This window comes from Sorex araneus, chromosome X (assembly GCF_027595985.1).
Source record: "Sorex araneus isolate mSorAra2 chromosome X, mSorAra2.pri, whole genome shotgun sequence".
Classification (NCBI taxonomy): Eukaryota; Metazoa; Chordata; class Mammalia; order Eulipotyphla; family Soricidae; genus Sorex; species Sorex araneus.
The window spans coordinates 55,983,175-55,997,146 of NC_073313.1; the positions used below are offsets into that span (position 1 = coordinate 55,983,175).

The 13,972-nt window shown below is 38.5% G+C and overlaps 1 protein-coding gene across 15 annotated transcripts in view; it reads right to left on the reverse strand.

The window, feature by feature from the left end:
* Positions 1-13,972, reverse strand: part of HUWE1 (HECT, UBA and WWE domain containing E3 ubiquitin protein ligase 1) — a 164,475-nt gene that overhangs the window by 55,226 nt on the left and 95,277 nt on the right. For 14 of the 15 annotated variants that reach the window (XM_055119788.1, XM_055119784.1, XM_055119790.1 and 11 more), the window contains 10 exons: positions 12,819-13,010; positions 7,992-8,208; positions 7,254-7,376; positions 6,160-6,397; positions 5,546-5,776; positions 4,057-4,179; positions 2,990-3,085; positions 2,524-2,544; positions 2,150-2,419; positions 397-549 (listed from right to left, as the gene is read on the reverse strand). In XM_055119788.1, coding sequence (XP_054975763.1) covers positions 397-549; positions 2,150-2,419; positions 2,524-2,544; positions 2,990-3,085; positions 4,057-4,179; positions 5,546-5,776; positions 6,160-6,397; positions 7,254-7,376; positions 7,992-8,208; positions 12,819-13,010 — 1,664 coding nt within the window. The remainder of the gene's footprint in view (positions 1-396; positions 550-2,149; positions 2,420-2,523; positions 2,545-2,989; positions 3,086-4,056; positions 4,180-5,545; positions 5,777-6,159; positions 6,398-7,253; positions 7,377-7,991; positions 8,209-12,818; positions 13,011-13,972) is intronic. The other variant, XM_055119795.1, reaches the window with a different exon arrangement.

Here is a 13,972-nt window from a genome sequence, read left to right on the forward strand (position 1 = left end):
GGGATCCTCAGCACAATTAAGTTTGCAACCAAACAGGCACCTGTGAGGTCACTGCAATGATAGCAACACAACAAAATGGAAGGGTCTTTTCCATTTCAAAAAACCCAAACCTCGCAATTTAATTAACACTGTTCCAGGCTTTTTAAATCACTACCCGTTAAGTAATACGTATACTCTTCCCAAATTCAGATCAATTAAGTTTGTAACATTCATATGGTACAAAATGCTTTATTTTGAACTTAATTATGTCTTACTATATTAGCCTATAAGAAACTGTTGTCTCATGAAATGAAATACAGAGATCATGCTTTATATTTCTCACCATCGTCAGTATCCTGAATACCGTTTGATAATTCTTGATGACCAAACCATACGGAGGAAAGTTCTAAGTCTTACCTCAAAAAGTAGTGTTAAAAGTAAGATTCTAGTAGCTAAGTTGGAGGCCTGGGGAAGTGTGGCCATTTGACTGATCCACTCTGACACCGTTTTTGTATCACTTGTTGTCAGAGGGAGGGCAGCTTTGATCAATACATCAGCAGCTTCCCATACCTAGAAAGGCAGAGAAACAGCCAAGTAATAAGCTGTAGGTAAGAGTATAAGGTTTATCAAAAACAATCTCAGCCCTATAAAATGCACACTCTACCCCCAACACATTCAAGGAATGTAGATAAACAGTAACATATTTACTATAGGAATTCAGTGTCAGTATCAGTAGATGTATACTCTTTACAAAGCACCTCTTAAAGATTCTTTTGTGTTTTCATTTTGGGGGCCATTCCCTATGATACCATGGCTTATTTCAGGCTCTGTGCTCAGGGGTAACACTTAGTGGTTCTGAATCGTACATGATGCCTGGGATTTGAAACAGGGTTGGCCACATTCAAAGCAAGTGGCCTTGCCTCCTGTACTACCTCACTGGCCCCATAGAAAAATGATTATTTTCTTAGGCAATTTAAGAAATCTAAATTCTAAGTTAAAGGGAGTGAATAAAAAAATCACGCTTAAAGTCAAGACATAAAAAGGTTTGAACTCAAGACACCCATCTGCAATAATTAACTAAACCTGGGATGGAGTATTATTTTATTATTTATTATACACACAGTGATGCTCAGGGCTTATTCTCGGCTTGAGGGACTATATAGGGTGCTGGGCATAAGAGCCAGCTAATTTCAAGGTCCTACCTGCTAGCACTATCTCTCCAGCCCCAAGAATAATGTTTTTTAGATAACTTTGTGGTTGGGAGATAGTCAAAAAGTCTGGAAGAATAAATGTTTAGCATGCAGAAGCAGCCTGGGTCTAACTAACCTTTGGCACCACGTGTTCCCACTAAGCACCACCACGAGTAGTTCCAAAACCAGAAACACTAAAAAACTAAAAGTGTCAAACATCAAAAACATTGTCTTCCTTTAGTTTATACGTCAAACTTTTGGTAATGAATTCAGTATGCTTCTATTAAGGTTTATTTTTCTTGAATGTATTTTTATAAGTCTGGTCTAAACTCTGTTCCTATCTTGCAAAAATGGCTTCTCAGCCCTTTATTTTTGCTTCCATAGTAACAGGAATCAATTCCATGTCCTCACCCATACAAAATATGCATTCTGTCATGGAGTCTTAGGATAATTTATTTCTTTTCTTATCCCACATCTATGCATGATATCTCCCCAAGTATCATATGCCAATTTAGGAGTGTGGAAAAAGCAATGCTTGACAAAATACAAACACCAAGTTATATGCATTCCTTAGAACGGAGACTGATTTATAAAAGTGGTTGCTACAAAGGAGAGGGAAAGATATTTATTTACAGTGAGTTTGGGGGGACTAACTTGGCAAGAGTAAAATACATTTTGAACATGTCACACGAAAATAAAAGACCAGAAAATTTTTGTTTTACTTTTCACACATTGTTGGTGAAGTTAGTTCATGCTTGCAGGAAACATTCGAGTACAGATTTTTTTTTCAAACACCAAATTTTGTAACTGGGCGGGTAGGCAGCCATACATGGCACGAGGATTTGAACCAGGGTCAATCATGTGTAAAATAAACACCTTAAACCCTGCACTATCTCTACAGTCCCCAGAAAAAGGGTTTGGATAAATGTCAGGAAAACCACTTTATAAAATCCCTATCTGGTGGGTCCTAGAGAACTTACCTGATTGACTACTTGTTTTAGAATCATGTCTCGATAATCTGCTCCATTACGTTTGATTGCTGTCATGATTAGATCACACACCCGGTACACTGTGTCTGGAAGCTCATCAAGGAGGTGGAAACAGCCTGGTAACATGGTATCTGTGAAAGTGTGGAGCTCATCCTGTTCTAATGGATCAGCATCCTGAAACTTCTCTAGACATTTAGCCTCTTCTTCTTCCTGCTTTTCTCGAGCTTTCCGTTCCTCTTCCTCCTTCCGGCAAGCAACTTCCTGGAGGCATGAAAAGAAGAATCATATCATATCGAATAGTTGAAAGGAAAAAGAAAAAAACTCTTATAATAATATATTTTCTACATCATATAAATACCTCCTACCTTTTCTTCAAGCAGGCGATACTTCATCGGGGTAAGAAAATTAGGATGAGGTGCCACACAGGCAAAGAAAGACAAAGAAACTAGTGGAGAAGACAACTTCAAACCCTAAATCACAGTCCAAAGTCAAGTATTCCACATGATCTCCCAGAAAATCATTTGTACACATTGTCCTGCATTATCTGTCAATATAACAAACTGAAGTAATTTGTTATCTAAGAACAGACAGTCAAATTTGGCTCAATAGGAACGATCAATTATACTTCAAGTCTCTTATTTGAAAATAAAGATTAATGCGTCATCTGCCTAACTTAAACCTTCAGGTCAATACATTGTTGATCAGTAATGGTAATGGCAAGGTTGGGATGAATGAACATTTTCATGTTTTAATTCAGATTTTAATCCCACCAAAACCAGCAGATGTTCATGAATAGAAAGATGAATCTTGGAAGCCCTGTTTCCTAGTTACCTCTGGTGACTCTGCCCTTTGATCCATTGGGATATCCTGTCCCAGAGACATGGCAATTGCTCTCATCATCTGATCCTCTTCAGACATACTCAGATCCTACAGAGCAACAAAAGAAAATCCAACAACTCCACATACTCCATTCTCACAAACTATCACACATCCTATGCTCAAGCAAGCTTTAGGAAAGAGAAGTCCAAGAATGATGCTCTGTAGAGTCAATGCCAACAACATTTACCTAGTGACTATAAGAATAGAGAGATGGGCTGCAGAGAGAGATAGGATCAACAGGCTGGAGTGCATGCTGTGTACATAAGAGCCCCAGGTTCAACCTCTGGCACTGCACGGTTCTCTGAATCAATACAACCCTTGAATAGCTCCTGAGCAATACCATGTGTGGTCCAAAAGCAAACAAGAAAAAGAGTAGAGGAAAAAATTCACAACAAAATTAAGGGAGATCAGTGAAACCAACGATCTGTATCTCAGAAGAGCTTCTCTTACTATGTTTCAACTGTATATAATTTTCAGAGTTCTTAACATAAAGTCAAGTATTTTGCATGGCTGGAGCGTAGGAGGCTTCTTTTGCTAAATACACTTAGAGGTATGAGAGTTACCATGAAAATAAAGGCATGGAGAACTCTGAAAGAGATCTTTCCTCCGGTTTTTGGATCACACCTAGAGGTGCTCAGAATGGGACCTATGCCTTTCTCATGCAAAGCCTGCAATCAACCCAAGACATTATCTATATAGTCATTTGTAGAGTTTTCCTTGCCTCCTTTTTACCTCTCCAGCAAAGTATCTTTTTTTTTAGTTTAGAAGTGCTGGGGATAAAATCAGGGTCAATCTGAGTGTAAGCACAGTACTTTAACCCCATACCACCTCTATGGCTCCTTTGTGAAGTTTTTTCCCATGCTAGGGACTGAACCTGAGGCCTCACACATGCAAGGCAGGTACTCTGCCAACAAGCCATATCCCTATTCCTAGTTAGGCCAGTGACAGAAGCAAAAAAGTAGCAAAGCAAAATCACAGGCAAACCAATGCTCTGGAATTTAAACCTCACATTAACTCACCCGAACAACACCTCCCATGATTGGTGGAGGGTGGGTTAGAAGGTACTCTGTGGCCTGCTCCATAGTGCTGGTGTTCAACAGGGCCTCCATGGCATGTTCCCTTGTAAAGCCCATGTCCATGAGCTACAAAAGAATGCAGGATCTCAGAACCATGGTAAAAATGCACATTTGGGGGTGAGTAGGGCCCCGAGATTTACACATGGTGGGCAGGGGGTGGGGGTGCATGTGGTGTAGGGGTAGAATTTGAGGCATGCTCTATCACATTTAACTAAAATTCTACCATTTATATTTTAAAAAGAAAGTAAAACTTTCAAGATGGAAACAATTTTTTCTAACTTCTTATGAACTGAGATCACTTGAAAGAAGGGAGTAAACTTCTTAATTTCATCCTTTAAGAAACTGGGACTAGATGACTATCATTATTAAAAGGTTCTAAATATTCGAAGACAGAAATTCACACAAAGAAGGAAACATCAACCCCAATTTTTGGAAAACAAAGTAGCAACATAAAAACTGAGCACAGATTTCTACCTCTAAGAAATAATCATAAGATGCACAATAAGGTTTTTACAGAAAGAAACTATTCATAAGAGCTTTATAACAACAAACAAAAATATTTACTAACAAAAGGATGACTTCTAATTAAGTGAAAAAAAAAACCACCATTCAATTTCCTTACTGACAAACATTGCAATTCTATAAACTGTATGTCAAATGTAAAACTTAGGCATAGAACAAAGTAATAAAAAAGAATATAATAGTGTGAAGACATTATGAAGGTTTAAAAAATAATTTTATTTCCAAATTTTCCTACAGGAACATTTATTGCTGTTAATATGTAGTGTACAAACCCCTAATTATATACATGCAGACTAATATAAGAAATATTTTAATAAAACTACAAAAAGTGACAATACATACATGTACAATAAATTCCTGAAGAAACTTATTAAATAGTTTTTGAAACAATTCTGGCAGGAACACATATACTTTCCCTAAATTCTTGCCTTAAAATCCAAAATGTGGCTTATGTTCTCATTGAAGTATTATTACTAGCTCTTGGGTCACACCTGTATGTGCTGAGGATTATCACTGGCTCTGCTTACAGGTATCATTCCTGGCAGACTCAGGCCATCATATGGGTGTCTCAGATCAAACTTGCATCAAATCCTCGTCAGCCATGTGCAAGGCAAGTGCCTTACCCACTGTACTATCCCTTTGGCGCCTTGTATTATTAATTAAAAAGAGGAAATATCAGGTAAGGCCTCAAAACTAGGATTTGCAGAAGTAAGAAGTGTGCTTGGGAAGACAACCTTTTCATTTGTTAGAGTACTGGTACTATAAGAAAAAAGAAACAGAGAGGGCACAAACTTGAGCTTGTCACGTGATTGATAGAACTAAACTCTCTGTGTGAACTTAGAAAATCCATAAGCACTGTACCCTACGAGCTGAAAAATATGGGCCCTAGAATGTGTGGATAGTAGCCAACCTGTTGCAGTTGCTGCTGATTGACTTGAGGTTCTCGTCGGGAGCCACCTTCCTCTTGACCTGTATCCTCTTCTCCACGAGATCCCTCCTTCTCTTTACTCAGCCTTTCTCTTATCACAGGTTCTCCTCGAAGGATGTGGCATAAAATGGCCAACATAGACTCAGCCATTCTTCCGCCATACACCTTCAGGGGTTTCCGGTTCCATAAGTTCTTGATACATGTAAATGCTGCCTAAAAGAAGTTATTTGAAAAACAATGTAAAGACAATTTTGGATTAATTCAAAACTCTAGGAAAAATAAATCAAAGTAATGGGACAGCTACTTCAGAGCCAGTGCCAATAAAAATCCCAATACAATACTAAGGAAGTTAAAGAAAGCATATCAGAGATATTTAATCCAATAAGGTTACTGATCAAAAGTATACAGGACAAATATTTGAAAACAGAAAGTTTTCTAACAGTCTCTTCTCCCCTTCTATAGCAGAGTCCTATCTGAGGAAAGGATCCAATGATGTTTCTAACAATCAAGTTATCCTATTACTAAGTAGCTCAAAACCGAGAGCCACCTTGGCAGGATGAGAAATCTCTCTTGGCTTTAGATTGCTTAATACTCACTTTCTGAGTTACCACAAGGAAGCGAAGGGCACTGAATTGTGGGAAGTTGTGGACACCTCCAGGCAATTTGGCAGGCAGTGAATGTGGAGATTCAAGCACCGTGGTGGGATTCACCATCTTCTCCACCAACATTAGCCAGGCATCTAAGAATTCTCCAGTACCATCAGGTAAGTCTAAATGTTCTAATCCTTCAGCAACAGGAACTTTGCCTCCCATGGACAGAGCCCAATTGAACGTTCTATATTTAAATAAAAGAGAGATTTCAAACGGATAGAAATAAAAGAGTGAATACTATTATTTTAGCAGTGTGTAAGTCCCCAGTTTATATATCCCTCTTTTACTTCTTATCTAACATTCATTGGCTTTACCTTTTGTGGTTTTTAAAAACTCTAGTTTTAATGACATAAATAAAATATAGCATGTGTAAGCTTAAGGTATACAATCCAATTATTTGAAAGATAACATACTATAAAACTATAACCACTTCCAGCTTTCATTTTTTTTTTCTTTTTGGATCACACCCAATAATGCAGAGGTTACTCCTGGCTCATGCACTCAGGAATCAGTCCTGGTGATGCTTGGGGGACCACATGGGATGCTGGGAATCGAACCCGGGTCGGCCATATGCAAGGCAAATGCCCTACAGCTATGCTATCGCTCCAGCCCCATTTCCAGCTTTCTTAAAATTTAAAATTAAAACTTCTAAGTGAAGTTCATCTTAGAGTCGTCTAACCAAGAAAATTAAAGATTTTCAATTAAAGATTATCAATTTTTGTGATATAACAGGCATGATACTGGAAGGCAAGAGAAAAGATGATACAAAAATCTTTAGACAATGCTGAAAACCATCCCTTAAAGAATATAAAATCAAACACTTTTAGTGCCTAGGACATGGAAGAGTATAAAACCAATGACTATCTCTGTGTATCTAATTGTCACAGATACACAGGCTGATATAACAACTTATAAACAGACAATTATCTGTGTATAATTGTCACAGATACACAAAGTGATAATCCAACTTGTGGGCTTCTAAAGCACTTAGAAAAGATCAAACGCCAACAACTGCTTCTGTGTAGCAACTTGATCCTTACTCAAAAAGAGCATTGTGGCCTCCAGAGCAGAGAAATTTCTGTAGCATGAGGTGGTAGGGATACTTCCTCTCGTCAAACAGCATTGGAGACGTAAAACCAACGGAACAGATGAAGAATGTAAGCCTGAAAGAGGGGGAAAAACCCAAAAGTTTAACCTTCTTTGAAAAAGACACAAAAGCAACAGGAAATTCACATAGATTGTAAGGGTTAATTTTAACACTGCTCTGAACTGACAAATCAACTAGCAGGCAAAGGGCTAAAACAGTCTGGCCATTAAAATTTTAAAGGCTGAAAAGCGTGACACCACTTACATACTAAAAACTCTAAGCTTACTGAAATTATCTTTGGTTGTAAATTCTTAAAAATCTTTATAGTCTGGAGCCAGAGAAATAGTACAGAGGGTATGGCTCTTGCCATGCAAAGGGCTGACCTGGATTTGATCCCTGACATACCATATGGTCCCCGAAACACTGCCAGGAGTGTGATTCCCAAGTGCAAATATAAATAAAGAAAATATTTACACCATTAGAGTTACATTAGATTAGATCAAATTAGATTAGTTACATTAGATCTACACCAGTGTAGAGTAGGCAGAATCAAAATAATAAACACCTTACAGAGTTACACATGTCCTCAAGGGGCCACCAAGTCCTCACTGATCCAAACTTTCCATTTCAGAGAAGGAATAGATTCTTTTTTGAAAACCTTTCAGTCCCTCCCACTCAAGTAGAACCTCACCTGAAGCGAGGAGTAGGTGTATATGGTGGAGGCTGCCAAGATAAGCCCTTTGTGAGCAGCTTAGTTAGGGCTGAGGCAGTTGATCGAGCAGCAGGTGTTGGTGCTGTGGTGGTGCTGGCAGCATGATGGCTTCTTCGCTGGCGAACAGGAGATCCCACACAAAGTTTAACAAGGAGTCCAAATAACTCAGCAAGTGCTCGTCCTAACCGAGAGGAAGCTAGAACACAAAAGTCAGAGTAATGATATCTTGCACTCTACCAGACAAATAGGATTTTAATGATTGAAGACTTACTTCCACACAACACCTAGGAAACACTTGAGCTTATTTCTATATAAGACAGGTCAAAAAGGACAGTTCTCAGGGAGTAAAATGCAAATTGCAAAGAGAGAAGTATTTATTAGTACAGAATGAAAGTGAAAGACAAACAAAATTGGGACTCAGCAGAGTTGACATAAATTAAAACCACATTTGTAAAAAGCAACAGCTAAGTAAATGATACAAAACAGCTACTGAACTACAGAATTATTAAAAATGGAAAAATGCTAATGACAACTAATGACATGCTAATGACATGCTGCCTAATAACATTAGATTCGTGGAAAAATTAATGCTATGAAAGGCATACAATTTTTATGTGGTGTTGTTAAAGTATAAGGTACAATATAAATACTTCTAATTTTTATCTATGTAAGATACTTGGTGGGGCTGGAGTGATAGCACAGTGGATAGGGTGTTTGCCTTGCACACAGCCGACCAGGGTTCGATTCCCAGCATCCCATATGGTCTCCTGAGCATATCCAGGAGTAATTCCTGAATGCAGAGCCAGGAGTAACCCCTGTGCATGGCCAGGTGTGACCTCCCCCAAAAAAGATACTTTTTGGTATCTATGTGAGATGGTTTGCTGTGGAAACAAACAAAAAAAGGAGAACCCCCAAATGAATATTCAATAAGGAAAGAAAATAGAATAGTATCCAGGGAATTGCTTTTCTTAAAACATTTTTCTGTACGTTTGTATTTTTGTATTTTCTACAAATAGTGAATATTAATTTCATCCAAGGCTAAGTTTCAAAGTATATTTCTTTTTATTGTCCTTAGGTCACACACAGCAGTGCTGCTGACATACTCCTTACTCTAACCCTAACTCTGGTGAGCTTGCAGGGACCATACAGGGTTCCAGGGATCGAACCTTGATTAAAGAAATGCAAGACAAGCACCTTACCTGTTGTACTATATATCTGGATCCAAATTTATGTTTCAAAGTATACCTATTTTAAGATTTTGTTTTTGTGTCACACCCGACAGTGCTCAGGATTCACTCATGACTCTGAGCTCAGGAATCATGCCTGGTGGGAGTTCTTGGCAATGAGTTATTGAAGATGCCTCCCTGGCTTTAATTCCTTTATATTAAACATTGCACTCCAAACGGAAGTGCTACAACATAAGAATTCATTAATAAAGAATTCTAATCCAGATCATCTACACTAAGTATTCCTACTCCAATTTAGAACATAGGTCACAGATACTTGCATTGCTGGTGGCTGAGTATACCCAGACTCTGAAATTCTAATACAAAATTACCTTAAGCTTGCACTTTATGATTTTTGAGTGAGGTGAGCAGATAGCAAAGTGGCTCAAAAAGTGTCAGAAATCGGCTAAGAACTGAAGATTTGAAACTGTATCTTTGTGATCAGTAACACATATATACACAGAATCTGGGTCACAGGTTACAGCAATCTAAAATATTTAAGAAAGATTAGGTAAACATGATTACCTTCTTAGATATTTAACTGTCATTCAACTTGGGGTTAGTGACGTAGATGTTCAAATCAAAAGAAGATAAATTAAGAGAGAATATACAATTTGTGGGGGTTCAAGATAAAAATCTCAAAGGTCATTTTCTGTATTCTTCTTGGAAGAGCTCCAATTAACTAAGGAGTAAGGTCCTCACCTTCATAAGGTGAAATATTTGAGAAAAATACAAATGCTAATACAATTACAAAATTATAATATTACAATAAGGGGTAAAAGAAAAGGAGTACACAGGTTTAATGTGGTCTTGTATGATGCCAGTATAGCTGCCAAAGTGACAACTGAAACACAACCAAGAGGGTCAGAGAAGTAGTACAGCAGGTAGGTGCTTGCACTACATGCAGCTTACTGGGTTTGATTCCTGCACACAGTTAGGAGCAAGCCCCTTAGCACCACTGGGTAAGGCCCCCAAACAAAAAATTAATGATTAAAAACATATAATCAAGGAGTTTGGAGGTGGGAGTACATGATTTTCACCAATGAGAATATACTCTTACTGGTGCTTGAGAGACATTATGTGGGGCCAGAGATGGAACCCTTACTTGCTGCACTTATCTCCATGCCCTCTTAACAACTATTTTTAAGAGAGAGAGAAATGAGGAGATTGAGTGGAAGAGCAAGAGAGATAACAGGAAAGCTTACTAATCCCTTCAATAATATTCTTAAAAGAGGTTGTGGGTCAACTATAATGTTTCTGTTAAGACAGCAGGGGACTGAAAATATTTCCAATGAACTTAGAAACAAAAGAAAAGAATCTATCTGTATTAACTGAAAAATGAGTAGGAGGAAAGGAACTAAAACCAGGGAGGTATATTCAGTATCTCAATGCCAAGCAAATGGAAACAGAAACAAATGGAACTTAACCAATTTTAGAAGGTTCTTTTTTGTTGGTGGTGGTTTTTTTGGGGACATGTCTGACAGTGCTCAGGGCTTTCTCCTGACTCTGCACTAAGGGATCACTCCAGACAGAGCTCAGCGGCCCACATGGGGTGTCAGGGATCAAACCAAAGTTGGCTACACTACGGCTCTGAACTCAAAAGGCTCCTGATTGCAAAAGAAATGACTATTAGAACGAAAAGACACATTACAAACTGGGAGGAAATATTGCCCACCACTCATATACCAAAGGATTAATATCTAAGATAAATAAAACCTTGTAAAACTACAAGAAAACAAACAGCTCAATCAAAAAAATGGGGGAAAAGATTACAGAGGGCCAATATATGAAAAAAGGCTATCACTTACTAGGGGGTGCAAATGACAACAACAATGACATATCACCTCATACCAGTAAGAATGGTACAGAAGGAAAATAAAAACAAGCACATTTTGGCATGGATGAGGAAAAAGGTATGCTCATCCACTGTTGGTGGGAATGTCGACTGGTCCAACCTCTGGAAAATCTAAGAATTGAACTTCCGTATACCCCAGCAATTCCACTTGTTGGTTTCTACCTCAAAGGCCGACAACTACTATTTAGAAAAGAAATCTGTGCTTTGATGTTCAATGCACCACGATTTACAATAGCCAAGATCTGGAAACAACCTGAGTGTCCAAGAACAGATGACTGGGTAAAGTAACTATGGAACATAAATTAACTATGGTACATACACTTGGCTTTAAGAAAAAAAAATGTAATTTGCTAGATTTTGGAAGGAACTGGAAGATATAATACTGAGTACAGTCAGTAAGAAGGGGAGAAACATAGAATATTCTCTCTTATATAGGATATAAACAAACAGTATGGGAATAGCAAACAAACTACCTGAATATAAGTTTACAGAACTGAGCTGTACATAGTGGGAGGGGTGTTAGAGGGTGGTTGGAAAGAAACACAGAAAACCTAAACTGGAGAGGCAGGACAGTGGATAGGTAGTTTGCCTTGCATGTGGTTGACCGGGTTTGATCCCTGGCATCCCAATATAGTCTCACTAGCACCTCAAGGAGAAATCCTTGAGTACACAGCCAGGAGTAACCCTTGAGCATTCCAGGTGTGGCTCAGCATATGCATGAAACCCTAATATTAACAATACTGTAAGTCACGGTGCTTCAAATAAAATAGTATGCCAGGAAGGGGTTAAACATGGATTTCAGAAAAAATCTGTTATGTTGCTGTGTGTCATGGCCTGCGCGTCAAAATCAAAGCACTTACTTTAATATTTTCTATACAGATTATAATTTTTGAGTATTTCTTTTACCAGAAGTATGTCAAATGGGAATATAGACGTTATATGTTTTTAGACTCAAGTTCTTTGTGCAGATGCCTTTTTCATGCCATTTTGAAGTTTTTTTTTTGGTTTTTGTGTTTTGGGTTTTGTTTGTTTTGGGGCCACAAATAGTGGGGCTAAGAGTTTATTTCTGGATCTGTGCTCAGGGATCACTCCTGGTGGGGTCTGGGAAACCATATGGGAGTGCCATGGATTGAACCAGGGTCAACTGTGTGCAAAAGGCAAGTGTCCTACCTGATGTTCCAAACCACATTTTGAAATTTTTAAAAGGGATTTTTCTGTTTCTTAAACTAGGTCACAGCCTCATATGCTAACTGAATGTGGTGGTTTAGGGGAAATTGGTTTAAAAATATATGATTTAGTATCAGTAATTGTTTGAGTAATATGCCTATTTTAGATACCTAGGATCAGAAACTGTTATATAGCAAAGACCCACCATTAAGTATAAATGAAAAATAAGTAGCTGCAGTAGAAAATATCCTTAAAATTTTCTTAAAATTTCCATAAAATAGGAAAGGGTGTCAGAGAGATTATACAATGAGATAAATACTTGCTTTGCAAGCAGCTGACTTAGGTTCGATCATTGACACCTGGCATGGTCCCCTGAGCTCTGCAAGCAACGACCCCTGACCCCTGAATCCAGAGCCAAGAATAAAAACTTATCACTGGTGGGTGTGAAACCCACCCCTTTAAAAACCACAACAAAAAAAAAAAAGAAAAAATGCCTTAGCAATCCAATCTGTCTGAGGACTGAAAAACAGAAGAGGGAAAAAGTTGAGAATTACTCACCTGACAATAAAGGTTTGATTTGCTTGATTCTGGCAGCCATGGCAGGTGTGATTTTAGATTTGCCCTTAGAGTCTGAAGCAGTAGGTTCATCTGTCTCCATGGGAGCCAATGTATCACCATCTAGTCCAATGCCTTCCAATAAACCTTGGGTAGAAGCATCCATACTTCCAACTGCTCCATCCTGTTCCCCATCTATAGAGAAAAAAGGAGAGCAGTAGTAGTACGATGAATCTAGTTCCTTGTGTTGATGAGTCCAACTAAAAACTATCTGAGTACATCCAAAGAATGTACTTTGATCAAGAATGACTTGATCTAAGTCAGTCAAATGTCTACAACCTAAAAAAATGTGAAAAGGTAAAACAGAATCTCTCCTATTCAACACAAAACTGTACATAAACACTCCTTAATATTGATATCTTCTAATGAGAACATCTAAAACCAAGGAGTACCTTGCAAGACTTAGGTAGGACCCAGGTGGTACCATTCACATAGATCACAATGTACACAGTATCCAATCCCATCAAAGGGTATTCCTGGGGCTGGAGCGATAGTACAGCGGGTAGGGCATTTGCCTTGATGCGGCCGACCCGAGTTCTATTCCCAACATCCCATATGGTCCTCTGAGCACCACTAGGAGTAATTCCTAAGTGCAAAGCCAGGAGAAACCCCTCTGCAACACCAGGTGTGACCCAAAAAAGGCAACAAAAAGGGTATCCCTACTAGGATTCAAGTTTGTTAATTTTAACTCAAACCAGATTTGATTCATCCACGAGCTTCTCACTCATATATATAAACAGAACAACATAAATGCCCATTGCTAGATAAATGGATAAAGATGTGGTAAATGCAAACAATGCATACAAACAAGGCAGGAGATATATAAAGGTTAAGATATATAAGGGGCTGGAGCATGTGGCAGAACCGTGTTTGATTCGTCCACCCCTCTCAGAGAGCCCGGCAAACTACCGAGAGTATCAAGCCCGCACGGCAGAGCCTGGCAAGCTACCCGTGCGTATTGGACATGCCAAAAACAGTAACAATAAGTCTCTCAATGAGATGTTACTGGTGCCCGCTCGGACAAATCGATAATCAACAGGATGAGTGACAGTGACCCAAGACTGCCCAAAAGATATATAAAGGTTAAGGTTCCTGCA